Source organism: Narcine bancroftii, chromosome 2 (genome assembly GCF_036971445.1).
Source record: "Narcine bancroftii isolate sNarBan1 chromosome 2, sNarBan1.hap1, whole genome shotgun sequence".
NCBI lineage: Eukaryota > Metazoa > Chordata > Chondrichthyes > Torpediniformes > Narcinidae > Narcine > Narcine bancroftii.
Genome location: NC_091470.1, coordinates 211,571,917 through 211,586,951, shown reverse-complemented (window position 1 = coordinate 211,586,951; position 15,035 = coordinate 211,571,917). Strand labels below are relative to the sequence as shown.

Below are 15,035 nucleotides of genomic sequence, written 5' to 3'. Positions count from 1 at the left end.
ACATTCTCTGACTTGCATTCCTGCTGGGAAGATTCAAAAATGGGATTGATTAAATACCATATATCAAACTAAGAGATAGGGTTTAGGAAGAGAGAGTATAGACTTTCAGCATTCTCTTATTGAATGGTAAAAATGTCACATGTAGTGGACTTATTTGAAACACATCCCTGCTGACCACACTCCATTAATCCATCCAAGTAAACTTTGAACATTGTAACTGTAGCCAATCCTTGAGCTTCTTCCAACACCTTGTTCCAGTAGGCATAGCTGAGTGGAAAAATTACCCCTCAAGTCCTTCTTAAATCTGTACCCCTCACCTTAAAAAAAAAAGGGGTTTGTAGGTTAATTGGGGTATTTGGATGCCTTGGGCTGGAAGAGCCTATCACCTTGCTGTATGTTTAAAATTTTAAATAAAATTTATACTTGTACCCTCTATTTCTAGAATTGCCTACACTGGGGGGAAAAGGTTGTGAACACTGACCTTATCTCTGTCCATCATGCTATGGAAGGTTACCTGTTAATCTCAGGAATAAAGACTAATTTTTTTTTGTTATTGTGTGGTAAGGTCAAAGAGCCCAGCCAGTGACCGATCTTGTCGCCCTCAATCCATTCCTTGTTAAATGCATGTCTGAGTCCCAGCACAAGTCAGAAACCTCCTCACTTGGCAAGGTATGCTGTGAAATTTCCACTTAACACAAATTAACACAAATGTTGGATGGGAAAAATGAGACAGGCTGGCGATAGATCAAAAGCAGTTAATTTAGATTCAGATACAAATAATATTTGTCCCGGACTTCACAGCATGCAATTCCTACATCATTGTGAAGGAACGTACTTGGCACTTCATCCTGAATGAAACATCTTGTTGATTCAGTGAGACATTTCACTTGCTCAGCAGCCAGTAGCATTTAATGTGCTTCTGTCATCCTGGAGACACCAGTGACAAAATGAAATCAGCTCCAGCATTTACAGTAAACATCCGGCACCTATGGCGATTGGTAGATGCCAGATAAGTGAATTTGCCGGTTGCTTGAGACTACATGATTGACAAACTAATCTCTGGAGGTGTCAATTTTAAACTTTGATTTTTTTTATTGTTTTATTCCGTGATTTTTTTTCCCTTGCTGGTTGCTTAAATTCAGGATAATGGGGATGTTACTGTATTTAGTTCTCTCAGATCTTAAAACTTCAAATGTTCAAATTTGCATCGCAGGAGAACAAAAGGTGATGTGGATCGAGTAGATAGGAGGTGCGAGTCCACGGTCAGATCAGTCACAACCTCATGGGATGGTGGAGCAGGCTCGACAGACTGGATGGTCAACTCCCACTCCGGGTTCTCATGTTTTGTATAAAGTGGTAAAATTCAGTTTCTGCCTGTCAGGATGGAGGCCGGTGACGAGTGGTGGGCCTCGGGGATTGGTGTTGGGTCCTTTGTTGTTTGTCATTAACATTAACGATTTGGATGATGGAGTGGTAAATTGGGTGAGTAAATATGCAGACTATACAAAAATAGTAGGAGTTGAGGATAGTGAAGATGGTTTTCAGGGACTTGAGAAGGATTTGTACTGTTTAGAAAAGTGGGCTGAAAGATGGCAGATGGAGTGTAATGTCGATAAGTGTGAGGTGCTTCATTTTGGAAAGAATAATCAAAACAGGACATATGTGATGAAGGGGAGGGCATTGAGGAATGCAGGGGAACAGAGAGAACTTGGAATAACTGTTCATCATTCTTTGAAAGTGGAATCTCATGTGAATAGTGGTAAAGAAAGGTTTTGGTATGCTGGTCTTTATAAATCAAAGCATAGAATATAGGAGCTGGGAGGTGATACTAAGACTATTCAAGGCATTGGTGAAGCCAAATTTGGAATACCGTGTGCAGTTCTGGTCCCTGAATTATGGGAAGGATATCAATAAGTTAGGGAGGGTGCAGAGAAGATTTACTAAAATGTTGCCTGGATTGCAGTATCTAAAATACAAAGAAAGATTGATTAGACTGGGTCTTTATTTATTGGAGCATAGAAGGTTTGGGGGGGGGGGGGGGGCGGTTTGATAGAGGTATTTAAAATTGAGGAGATGGACAGAGTAGATGTGAATAGGCTCTTCCCCTTGAGGGTGGGTCACGTCTCCAGAATGGAGGACCATCGCCTTCCCAAGATCATGCTATATGGCAAGCTCTCCACTGGCCACCGAGACAGAGGTGCACCAAAGAAGAGGTACAAGGACTGCCTAAAGAAATCTCTTGGTGCCTGCCACATTGACCACCGCCAGTGGGCTGATATCACCTCAAACCGTGCATCTTGGCACCTCACAGTTCGGCGGGCAGCAACCTCCTTTGAAGAAGATTGCAGAGCCCACCTCACTGACAAAAGACAAAGGAGGAAAAACCCAACACCCAACCCCAATCAACAAATTTTCCCCTGCAACTGCTGCAACCGTGTCTGCCTGTCCCGCATCGGACTTGTCAGCCACAAACGAGCCTGCAGCTGACGTGGACATTTACCCCCTCCATAAATCTTCGTCCGCGAAGCCAAGCCAAAGAAAAAGAAGATGAGATTGGAACAAGGGGTCATAAATTGAGGGTTAGGCGGAAAAACTTTAGAAATAACATGAGAGGGAGCTCCTTCAGTGGTGGCTGAGTGGAATGACCTTCCAGAAGAGGTGGTTGCAGCAGGTTCAATCTTTTCATTTAAGAGAAGGTTGGATAAGTGCATGGATGTGAGGGGATTGGAGGGTTATGGACAAGGAGCAGGTAGGTGGAACTAGAGGAGATCACTTAAACCGAGATGCCTGTTTCCATACTGTAATTATTATATGGTTATGTATGGAGGGACAGTTCCATGAGTGAAGATCAGCTGACTGTTTAAACTGTGCTGAGTATCCAACTCAAGTTCTCCTTGAATGTTTTCATGGAGCACTGCACAATTTGTATTGAGTAGTTCACAAGATGCACAACAAAATTTGTAATCTTCAGAATCAAGGAATAATTTTAAGAAATTGTATTTTTAGAGCACGAGCAAATTGTGCTGCATGTTTTATTATGCAAATTTTACATTTTTTGTCTTTCCTTTCTTTGCATTAGCTACAGTTAGTTTCTGCATCAGCTTGATGTGGGGTGAGTGCTATCTGGCTTTCATTTTAATTAATGTAAAGGCTCATAAACTGCTTTGGATGATTGCATACAAATGCATTCATATCTTTCCATGTGCAGGGGTCTCGATCCCATTGTTCAAACCTCTGTCCCAAGTTCAGCCTTAACTGCTCACTTAGTTGCCATGCTAATTTATTGACATAGATGTTCTTGCTTTTAAGTAAAATGGGATATAAAGTTGGTTTCTTGTCATGCCAAAGGTGAATAATGATTTTAGATTATTTCAGAAGGTTTGGACAGGACAAATAGGAGGAAGAGAAATTGCACATGTTCTTTGGTAACTGCAAAGTCTGCCTTTGACATTAGATGTTTAACTGCATCAAATCCCCATGCAGTAAAACCCCTGGTATCCAGAATTGGGCATCTGGCAGCTTTAATCAACCAGCAAAAAAAAAGGGGAAAATTAAAAAATAAGAATAAAATAATAGGTAATACATAGAGGTAATTTTAAAATTGTAATGAAAATGTTCTGTGAAATAACACGTAAACCTTTGGTGAAGATGGGAGCAAATATTCAGCCAGTGGAGGGTCTTAATCAGTGCTTTGCTCACAGCAGCTGTTTGAATAAAGTTGAATAAAATGGTGTCTCCCAGGGTGATGAGCTGGTTGATGTCGCTTGCCATTGGGGTGACTCTCTTAAAGTGTCTCCTTATCCCTGCCTAATAAGAGTCGCTCTGGTCAGAGGCTTTATCTGTAAACTTGATAGGGGAGGGGGTTAATTATCTATGATGTTATTGTTCATCTTTCGGGAGGCTCCATGGAGGGAGAGGAACCTGCAGATGCAGTGATGGTTAAATGTTTACAAAGAATGTGACTGAAAATAAAGTAAAGTGCATTAAGATTTATACATTCATGCAGGTGAAGTTTGTTCAGAGTAAGTACAGTATAGTATTTTTGTCTTTTAAACTGATCATTCTTAATTCAGGTGCATTAGTTAGGCATTGGACAAGTAAGTCTCAAGCAACCGGAAAATACACTTATCCGCCATCTACCAATCCCCATGGGTGCCAGATTCCAGGGGGTTCACTGTATATTATTATTGTTCCTAATGTTATATTACTGGCTTGCAAATTGGTTTAAGGATTCTTGAAATGGTTCCTAAGCTGTTCTGGCAATCTAGTCGTCAAGAAAATAATCCAAAATTTGCAAACAACTTTGAGAGTATGAAATTAAAATGTTTTGAAAGTGGGGTTGCTTTTAAGATCCACCCTTTTAAAGCCATAGATCAGGTTGACCAAATTACGCTCCCTAGGCCAAATGTGGCTCGTTGCCCATTTTTAAATGGCCCAGGGTGAATTTTAAAAATAAAATGGAATATGGCCCATTAGAACAAGGTCTCTAACAATAAATTGCACAATATATACAATGCACTTCTTGGTTTTAACATTAGATGTTGCTGCCATTTTGAACAACTACTAGACTGACTGTTGTAATGTTACTCATTGATAAAAATATTTATCAGTTTAAAAAATATATATTTACCTCCATTTCTATATTTAAAAAAAATATTTACATCATTTGATTACACATGGTTGAACCGAAAAGACAAAAAATAGCAAGGGAGTTCTACAAATTTCAGACAGAGTAGGAAAATGAATATTTTTTTTCACAGAAGTTGAGTAGAAGTGTGTTTGTTTGATTTGCAACGAATCTGTTAACTTCAATAGACCATCAGTAATAGCCTATCTACAGATTTACACCTTGTTTGCAAATTTTGGATTATTGATGATGAGATTGCCAGAACAGCTTTCATTTCAAGAATTCTTAAACCAATTTGCAAGCCAGTAAAATAACATTGGGAACAATAATACTATACAGTGAACCCCCTGGAATCTGGCACCCATGGGGATTGGTAGATGCTGGATAAGTGTATTTTGAGACTTACTCTTCCAATGCCTAACTAATACCCGGGCATTAGGAATAATCAGTTTAAAAGACAAAAATGCTACATTGTACTTTGAACAAACTTGGGCCATGAACTGTATTCAGAGAGTTGTGCAGGAATGTTGGAGACGGCCTTGTCCCTTCATCCTTTCTCTTGTTCTTATTTTGCTCCCAGCTTTGTATTGCTTTTCGAATGAGAGTTTTAAAGTTTTATTGTATTTATTTATTAAATTTAAGAGTAGATACAGAAATACTAACTGTAAAATGTGACCACATCAATGAACTACTCCCTTCTCAACAGTTGAACACTGCTGACTCAGCAGTGTCGAATAGTTATTTCGATAGAAATTAATTTTTGATGGTGTGGGGATATTCTGTTTTAAAACACTTTTTCTTGCAGTGCAATTGGTTGAAAACTGCCGGGCTTAAGACTGTTGGGCCCATGACTCCTCACATTTTTCTGTATGTGACCCACAGCTGAAAACATTTGGCTACTCCTGCAATAAAGATAATTTTAACAGTTAGCCCCATATGTAATGCTTCCCCATGGCAGGAGGAATGACTTCTTTCTTTGGCTTGGCTTCGCGGACGAAGATTTATGGAGGGGGTAAAAGTCCACGTCAGCTGCAGGCTCGTTTGTGGCTGACAAGTCCGATGCGGGACAGGCAGACACGGTTGCAGTGGCTGCAGGGGAAAATTGGTTGGTTGGGGTTGGGTGTTGGGTTTTTCCTCCTTTGCCTTTTGTCAGTGAGGTGGGCTCTGCGGTCTTCTTCAAAGGAGGTTGCCGCCCGCCGAACTGTGAGGCGCCAAGATGCACGGTTTGAGGCGATATCAGCCCACTGGCGGTGGTCAATGTGGCAGGCACCAAGAGATTTCTTTAGGCAGTCCTTGTACCTTTTCTTTGGTGCACCTCTGTCACAGTGGCCAGTGGAGAGCTCGCCATATAACACGATCTTGGGAAGGCAATGGTCCTCCAGTCTGGAGACGTGACCCACCCAGCGCAGCTGGATCTTCAGCAGCGTGGACTCGATGCTGTCGACCTCTGCCATCTCGAGTACTTCGACGTTAGGGATGAAAGTGCTCCAATGGATGTTGAAGATGGAGCGGAGACAACGCTGGTGGAAGCGTTCTAGGAGCCGTAGGTGATGCCGGTAGAGGACCCATGATTCGGAGCCGAATAGGAGTGTGGGTATGACAACGGCTCTGTATACGCTTATCTTTGTGAGGTTTTTCAGTTGGTTGTTTTTCCAGACTCTTTTGTGTAGTCTTCCAAAGGCGCTATTTGCCTTGGCGAGTCTGTTGTCTATCTCATTGTCGATTCTTGCATCTGATGAAATGGTGCAGCCGAGATAGGTAAACTGGTTGACCGTTTTGAGTTTTGTGTGCCCGATGGAGATGTGGGGGGGCTGGTAGTCATGGTGGGGAGCTGGCTGATGGGGGACCTCAGTTTTCTTCAGGCTGACTTCCAGGCCAAACATTTTGGCAGTTTCCGCAAAACAGGACGTCAAGCGCTGAAGAGCTGGCTCTGAATGGGCAACTAAAGCAGCATCGTCTGCAAAGAGTAGTTCACGGACAAGTTTCTCTTGTGTCTTGGTGTGAGCTTGCAGGTGCCTCAGATTGAAGAGACTGCCATCCGTGCGGTACCGGATGTAAACAGCGTCTTCATTGTTGAGGTCTTTCATGGCTTCAGCATCATGCTGAAGAAGATTGAAAAGAGGGTTGACTATATAAACAGTAAAGTAGTAAAATGGGTATCAACTTTCTAGCTCGCATCACTGTGGGGGAGTTACTGTGACAGAAATTAGATGTGTTTTTGGGAGATGAATTGGAAAAGGTTTATTAGTGTAAGTCACATACAAGCACTTTAAAACAGATCTTATTTAAAGTACTGGAGCTCTGCTAATGCTAGACAGGATGGTGCCAAGAGCCTTTGCAAGAGCTTTGGAGAGTGCCCAAGAGACTTCACTAATGGTTTGTTGCTCACAGAAAGGCAGATGAAAGAACTAGGTGGAGCCACATTCTGTCTGCAGTGGAACTTGCTGTTCTAAGAGTGTCAGGTGGTTTTGCAAGCAGAGAGAGTCAAACAGGCTCATGCAAGTGGAGAGGACTGACTCTCTAATGTTTCACTTGGAATAAGAGAAACCAGAAGGAACTCTAGTGACCTGAAAGAAAGAGGTTATCATCTGGAGAACCCTGATGGGGCATGTTTTTTCGGCAAGACACTGAAGTGGCTGATTTCCTTTTTTTAAAAAAAGGAACAACAAATCTCTCTCTGAAAACCCACACGAACCTTCCTGAGCGGTAACCATTTACCTTTCGAGCACCAAAGCCTAGTGAACTTTATAAATTTTAAATTCTGTGCACAGTATAAGAATTGCCTGCAACCAGTGAACTTGGAGGAATGAGAAGTAAGATTGGACTGTGAACCAAAGAACTTTTCTGAACTTAGGCACACATTATACACATGTGTGCTTAGAATTAGAAAGGGGTTAAGTTAGTTAGGTCAAGAGTGTTAAGTTAAAAATGTGATTCTGTTTTCATGTTTAAAGATAATTAAAAGCATCTTTTGTTTAAGTAACTATTTATCTTGGTGAATATCTATTGCTGCTGGGTTTTGGGGTCCTCTGGGCTTGTAACAGTTCCAAAGAACATTATAGCACACTAGGCCCTCTGGCTGATGATGTGTTAACCTATATAAACCTGGTCCACATCAATCTAACCCTTCTCCACCTCATGCCTATAACGATCTATTTTCTTGCTTCCATGTGCCTATTTGTGGAACATCACAGGTTCTATCTCTGAATTTGTTTGTGAAATTATCCCACATTCAAAAAGGAAATTATTTAAGGAAATATATGGCCAACAAATTTATGTTCACTGTTTCCCAAATTAGATTCTGACCCTGAAATTCACACCAAACAATGCAAAGGTGGAATACCAGGGTGTCATAGTTAGTACAAGACTACTTCAGTGCCAGTGACCTGGATTTGAATGCAGTGCTGTCTGTAAGGAGCGTGTACATTTTCCTTGCGACTGCATAGATTTCCTTCCGGTGCTCTGGTTTCCTCCCACCCTTCCAAAAATGCACAGGGTTTGTCGATTAATGGGTGTGCTTTGGCTACGCAGGCCCGTGGGCCGGAAGGACCTTTAAACGTGCATGACTGAGTTATCACGATCTTCAAACTACTCCTCACAATGTCAGCTGAACTATTGACAGATGTGGGATGCATTGAGAAACCATGTACTTCAGATGCATGGATTTTGAAATTTGATCAAAATGGTCCAAAATTGGAAAATCATAATCTGGAAATAAATATAAATCATTTAAATTTTAAATTTAGATATACAGCACAATAACAAGCCATTCTGGCCCACAAGTCTGTGCTACCTAATTTATACCCAACTAACCCAGTAAGTTCTGAATGGTGGGAAGAAACTGAAGCCCCCAGAAGGAAATCTGTGCAGTTGCAGAGAGAAAGTACAAACTCCTTATCGATACCACTGGATTCAAATCCAGGTCACTGGCACTGTAGTAGTGCGCTAACCGTGACGCGCTGTTATTCCACCTTAAAATTTGGAACTGATGTTCAATATTAAACAAATAAGGATGTTAATTGAAGGACGGGTTTAATGTAATGAGAATCAACAGACCACGCAATCAACTCATTCCAACTGACCTTGTTTGATCGCAGTGACATGCGTCCTCCACAACGAGCACAGAATTTGATTTGGCAATATGAACAGATGTGGCCACAGCCGTCGGCAAATTTGGTTTTGTGGCAGATTCCACAGGTGGGTGCATCAGCCTTCTGTTCCTGCTGTTGCTGTGTTTCATCACCCAGCTTCTTTACCTGGTCCTTGTACATCTCAAACTGCTGGTGCAATTTCCTGCAGGTGGCAGAAGGGGGGGAAAAAAAGAAGACATTTTATCGAAAGGAAATTAAATGGCATTTATCTGCACTTACAGCTCTCTTCTTATCTCCCCTGCCAACTTCCTGGAAGCTGCTGATTTCATAAGGTCCCATTCATTGACAGACAAAATCTAACAGCATGTAATGCAATAACAGCTTGCGTGCTTCCCATCAAAAAGTGCCAAAGATCCCTTTAGGTTTGTGAGTCAGGCAGAATTTAATGACAAAGTGTTAGCTCTATTTTGAATTCTTCACATGTGCTTGTGGCCTCAGTTACTGAAACATTTCTCTGAGATGGCAAATCAATTTGAGTGACCCAGAGAAAGCAGAGAGGACATCCAAGCAAGGCTTGGAGCAAACAACGAGGTGCCGGAGGAATTCGGGGGGGGGGGGGTCACACAACATCCATCATGCCCTCACGGCCTGGTTTGGAATTCCAAGTGCCGCAGAAGGCAGCAGAAAGTGGCTAACCTAGCCAAATCCCTCACAGGCACTAACCGCACGTCCATTGATCGCTTCCATGGGCGGCACTGCCTCAAGAAGGCAGGCAATGTCACCAAGGACCCCCATCACCCTGGTCACAATTTCTTCTCGCTGTGACCTTCAGGCTGAAGACCAGCATCTCAAGAGCTATTTTTTATCTGGCAGCTAAGAGGCTCTTGAACCTCTATCCATAAACTATCTCGGGGCCACCAAAACATCAGCTACATGACTTTCTTTCCTTGCACTAACAGCAACTGTGAATATTTATCTATTTGTAGTGGCCCACACACGGAGAGGTGGACTGGCCCACAAAATGGCCAAAGAACATGGCAAGCGCGCGGACTGGGGCGGGGGGGTGACACCGGTCGTCATCCTGGGTGACCTCTTGCACGGCAGCAAGATGGGGAAGTGTGACAGGAACGCTAGCCAATCCCAGGCCGGCACTCGGATGAAGCGGGCCCTGACATCAGTGGCTGCGGCCCATATAAATGTGACGGACCAAACCAGTCTCGACTTCAAGGCTTCGAGGTGAGTATCCACGCTCGCGTAGCGCGGAAGCTACATATCTATCCTAGTTAGCTTTTCTATCGTCACATTTAATTTATACCATTACACACACGGAGAGGTGGACTGGTCCACAAAATGGCCAAAGAACATGGCGAGCGCGCGGACTGGGGCGGGGGGGTGACACCGGTCGTCATCCTGGGTGACCTCTTGCACGGCAGCAAGATGGGGAAGTGTGACAGGAACGCTAGCCAATCCCAGGCCGGCACTCGGATGAAGCGGGCCCTGACATCAGTGGCTGCGGCCCATATAAATGTGACGGACTAAACCAGTCTCGACTTCAAGGCTTCGAGGTGAGTATCCACGCTCGCGTAGCGCGGAAGCTACATATCTATCCTAGTTAGCTTTTCTATCGTCACATTTAATTTATACCATTAAGGTGGGTGTATATTATATACCTGTTTGCATGCATGACAAGAAACTCACATTGAACGTGGATAGAAATGGTCAGTCAATGTGTGAGTTGGGGGACTTAGAGAGGCCCTGACATGAAATGCTGACTGACCATATCTACCCATGGTCACTGATCTGCTGACTTCCTCCATTACCTCATTGCTTGCTCGAGATCCCCTCATCTGCAGTATTTATGTGGAAATAAAACCCAGACTGCTTCATGTGATCATCCAATATTATTTAGACAGTAGTTTACACAAAAATGCTGAAGAAACTCAGGAGGTTATGCAGCATTCTTTAGGTACCAAAGGTAAATATGTATAGCCAACATTTTGGGACTGAGCCCTTCATCAACCATGAGCAAAAATCAGTCAAGGCACCTGAATAACATGGTGGGAGGAGGAACATAGGCCCACAGGCAAGAGGGCATACGTGGACATGGGTCAGACGACACAACAGAAAAGATTGAGGTGATGGGGAAGGGGAGAGGGAAGGGGATGGAGAGCTGGAGGAAAGGAGGCAGAGGGATGGGGAAGAGAGGGAGACAGAAGCAAGGTTACCCTACCCGATTACTTCAACGAATGGCTTTCAAAGTGACACCAAAACAGAGGTTTTGCGTAATGTAGATGGGAAGGGTGAGTTAAGGGCACCAGATTTTTGTCCAGAAAATCAGCTTAGCCGAGATTTTTTGCACTCAAGAATTTTCAGCTAAACCACTGTAGCCTGTAAGAATGCATTATAAAAGTTTTTAAAGGGAGTGCCCTTATATTGGATCATCTAACATTGGTTGGTGCACGATTAGGCAATTTTTTAAAAAAACTTCAGCCTAGAGTGTTTGTATTGGGAAGGGTTGTGGCTGTCACGTGACAGCACTGCCCCCTATCAAGTTGGAGGACACACCAGCTGCCAATCAAGGTTTGATTCCACCCCACCCATTACTGCACATCTTGCTGTTGGGTTACATGTAAATGACCTGGACTGCACTCTCCAGCCTGCCTGTGCTTGGCCTTGGGCCATTGGCTGTTGTAATTGGATTAACCCTCCTGCCACTGAGCTATTGACCCCCCAGTAAATAATGTGGGCTTGTCCTCCAACACTATAAAGGTGTCATGTGCTCTTTGTTCTACCTCTTTGCCAGTTTGGGACCACCCTGCTTCACTCCAGGCCTAGAAATGTGGAAGGGTACTGAAGAAACTGTTGGTAAGATGTGCACTGTTAAAAGGGTTGGGAGCATTTAATTAGTGTCCCTTGTACCATAAAGTCAAGGGGTGGTGGGGTATCATAGTGATTTTTCCCTGTTCATTGTATGTGTGTGTAGAGGTTTGCCTAACATATCGACCCTGTTGTCCCGTTTGTATCCCCGAAATAAACGTGTGCTTTGTACCTCAACTTTATTCTGGTTCTTAACCTGTGGGACCCACACAAACCTGAACAACAGTGCTCTACATCTGTAACCATGTCCAGGTTAAGTCACAGGAATTGTGAAACTGGATTCCATGTGAAGTTATTCCTTGTAATACTCCAGAGTACCGTAAAGAAATTTGTTTTGGAGTATCCTGGGTGCACACCCATGATGGGGTGTTTTTTTTTTTTAATTTTTAAAAATAAACCTATATAATTTGCCCTTCTATTACGTTACCGTTCAACCTCCTGGTCCTTCCAATCTGATTCCTCCTTCTATCCAACATATGGCCAGTCTGCTGACCCTATCTTGTTCAAAAGTTCCAACCCCTACCCTTCCCCTGCCAACATCATGCCAACCTGATTTCACCTCCCACTGCTTCAGCTGCTCTCATGATCCTGGCTCACAACTGGTGACTGAAGGCGAATGCCAAGTCTGGCAAATGGCAAACACCCAAATCCATCACAGTCTCTGACCTCCATCCACTGAAGACACATCTATTGGTGCCTCAAGTAAGGCACCAAGCCAACATCACAAAGGACCCCGGGGTAAAACACAGGGTTCTGTTGACACCGTGGTGACGTGAAAAAAACACATAAATATTGGAGAAACTCAGCAGGTCAAACAGTGCCTTTGTGTACCAAAGGTAAAGATACAGAACCAACATTTCAGGCTTGAGCCCTTCATCAAGGTCACAAAGGACCCCCCATCATCAGCCTGGTTACAACCTCTTGCTGCTCCCTTCAGGCAGAAAGTTCACCACCTCTTGGTCCAAACACAAATTTTTCCCCTCAACAATTATCAGGGTAGGAGTCACGTGATGGAGTAGTGGCCAGTAGGGGAACTCCAGCCCTCTCCAGAAAAGTTTAAAAAAGGTAGGGAAAAAACAAAGTCACTAACACAGAAACTATAACAAATTGAAAGTGAAAGTGTGGAGAAAATGGCAGCAAAGAAAGAAAAACCAAAAACAACGGGAAGAAAAGAAGGAAGGACGTCGGAGGAGGAAGGTGAAGGCCTTACCGGTACGAGGAGGCCCGCCGTGGAGAGAGAACCCCGATCCCTGAGGTCAGTGGAATCCCTGAGCGCAGGACTACAAAGATGGCTCACGGAGCCAAACAAAAGTGCGCGATGCACACGACAAAATCAACAAGAACGGGAGGGGGAACCAGCTGAGGAGTAGATCTCCACAGCTTGAACACAAGAATAACCTGACGGCAAGGCTCCCAACAGGAAAATAATGAGAACAAGAAGGAAGAGAATAAAAATAGGAAATCAAAGAAACAACAGATGACCAATTCAGAGGAAGAAGACCAACACCAAGACACTTTTAATAAAAATAAGAAGAACAAAAATACCCAACAAGAAAATCAGAAGAGACAGAGGTAAAAGACACAGATCCTGGAGTGGAGACAGAAGAAGAGGAGGGAGAACATCAAACTCTACACAGAGAAATGGAAGATGAAGGGAAGGGACAGTACATGGATATATATTTTTTTAAAGAATATATGGAAACAGTAAAAGAATGGCAGTCACAAGAATTCAGTGAAATAAAAAGAAGAATAAAAAGTACAGAAGAAAAAGTGAATAGAGAGATGATCATGACAGAAATAGGAAAAAGAGTAGAAAAGGTGGAAGAACGAGAAACAGCCATAAGAAATGGAGGTAGATGACTTGAAAAAGAAATTAGAAGAATCTGATTAAAAAAAGTTAAAGAAACACAGGAGCTGTTAACTCAGAAGATAGATATAATGGAAAATTATAATAGAAGAAACAATATAAAGATAGTGGGCCTTAAGGAAGATGAAGAAGGCAAAAATATGAAAGAATTTATAAAAGAATGGATCCCCAGGGTCCTGGGAAGACCAGAATTACAGGAAGAAATGGAAATAGAAAGGGCACACAGAACATTAGCCCCTAAACCACAACCACAACAAAAACCAAGATCCATTCTAGTAAAATTCCTAAGATATACAACAAGAGAAAATATATTGGAGAAGGCAATGAAAAAAAAAATAAAAAGACAAAAAAACACTGGAATACAAGGGTCAAAAAATTTTTTTTCTATCCAGATATAAGGTTTGAACTCCTGAAGAAGAGGAAGGAGTTTAATGCAGCAAAAATGACCCTATGGAAAAAAGGTTATAAATTTATGTTAAAATATCCAGCGGTACTTAAAATAGTTTTCCCGGGGTAGCAAAGCAAACTATTCTCGGATCTGGAGAAAATTTGCAGAACAACTACAAAACAGACAGAGAGATGAAGAGATGTAACAAGAACAAAAATGACAACAAACTATATATATATTTTTTTTAAATAGAGTATAAATAAGAACTAAGAAGGGAAAGAAAGGGAAGAAAGGAGGTAAGGAAGGAATTAAGAGAGTGACCTTTGTTACATATGAAGATTAAAATCTTTTCCGGGGGGTGCTGGGTGGGGAAGAATAACAGTCACTGCAAAATCAGTTGATGCTTGCGAGCAGATTCGCAAAACCAAATGGAGAGGGGAGATGTGGTTGCCTGATAAGGGACAAAGGGCAACTCAGGAAAGGGAGGGACTATTGGGGTTAAAGGAATTTTAGATATGAGAATAGTGGAAATATTTTGTTTTAGAAATGTTGTCTTATAATGTGTTCAAAAAAAGAAAGCAGAAATGGATAAGAAGGGAAGGTGGTGATGAGGAAACAGAAAGGAAAGATAAACAAAGTATGATAATGACTATGTTGAACTATATGACTTTAAATATTAATGGAATACATAACCAAATCAAAAGGAAGAAACTGTTAAATTTACTGAAAAAAGAAAAAATTGATATAGCATTCGTACAAGAAACACATCTAACTGAAATGGAACACAAGAAATTAAAGAGAGATTGGATAGGACATGTAACAGCAGCATCATATAATTCAAAAGCCAGAGGAGTAGCTATATTAATCAATAAAAATGTACCAATCAAAATAGAAGAGGAAATAATAGATCCAGCAGGGAGATATGTAATGATAAAATGTCAGATATATTCAGAATTCTGGAATTTACTCAATGTATATGCACCTAATGAAGAAGATCAAAAATTTATGCAAGATATCTTTTTGAAGATAGCAGATATGCAAGGGAACATACTAATAGGAGGGGATTTTAACCTTAATTTGGACTCAAACATGGATAAAACTGGAAAAAAAACTAACAGAAAGAACAAAGTAACCAAATTTATAATTAAATCGATGCAAGAAATTAAACTTTTGGATATATGGAGG

The 15,035-nt window shown here is 42.0% G+C and overlaps 1 protein-coding gene across 1 annotated transcript in view; it reads right to left on the bottom strand.

The window, feature by feature from the left end:
• The window catches only part of rims2a (regulating synaptic membrane exocytosis 2a), an 865,989-nt gene that overhangs the window by 832,506 nt on the left and 18,448 nt on the right, over positions 1 to 15,035 (bottom strand). Inside the window, exon 2 of the mRNA XM_069920255.1 lies at positions 8,710 to 8,920. Within this exon, the coding sequence (XP_069776356.1) occupies positions 8,710 to 8,920 (211 nt within the window). The remainder of the gene's footprint in view (positions 1 to 8,709; positions 8,921 to 15,035) is intronic.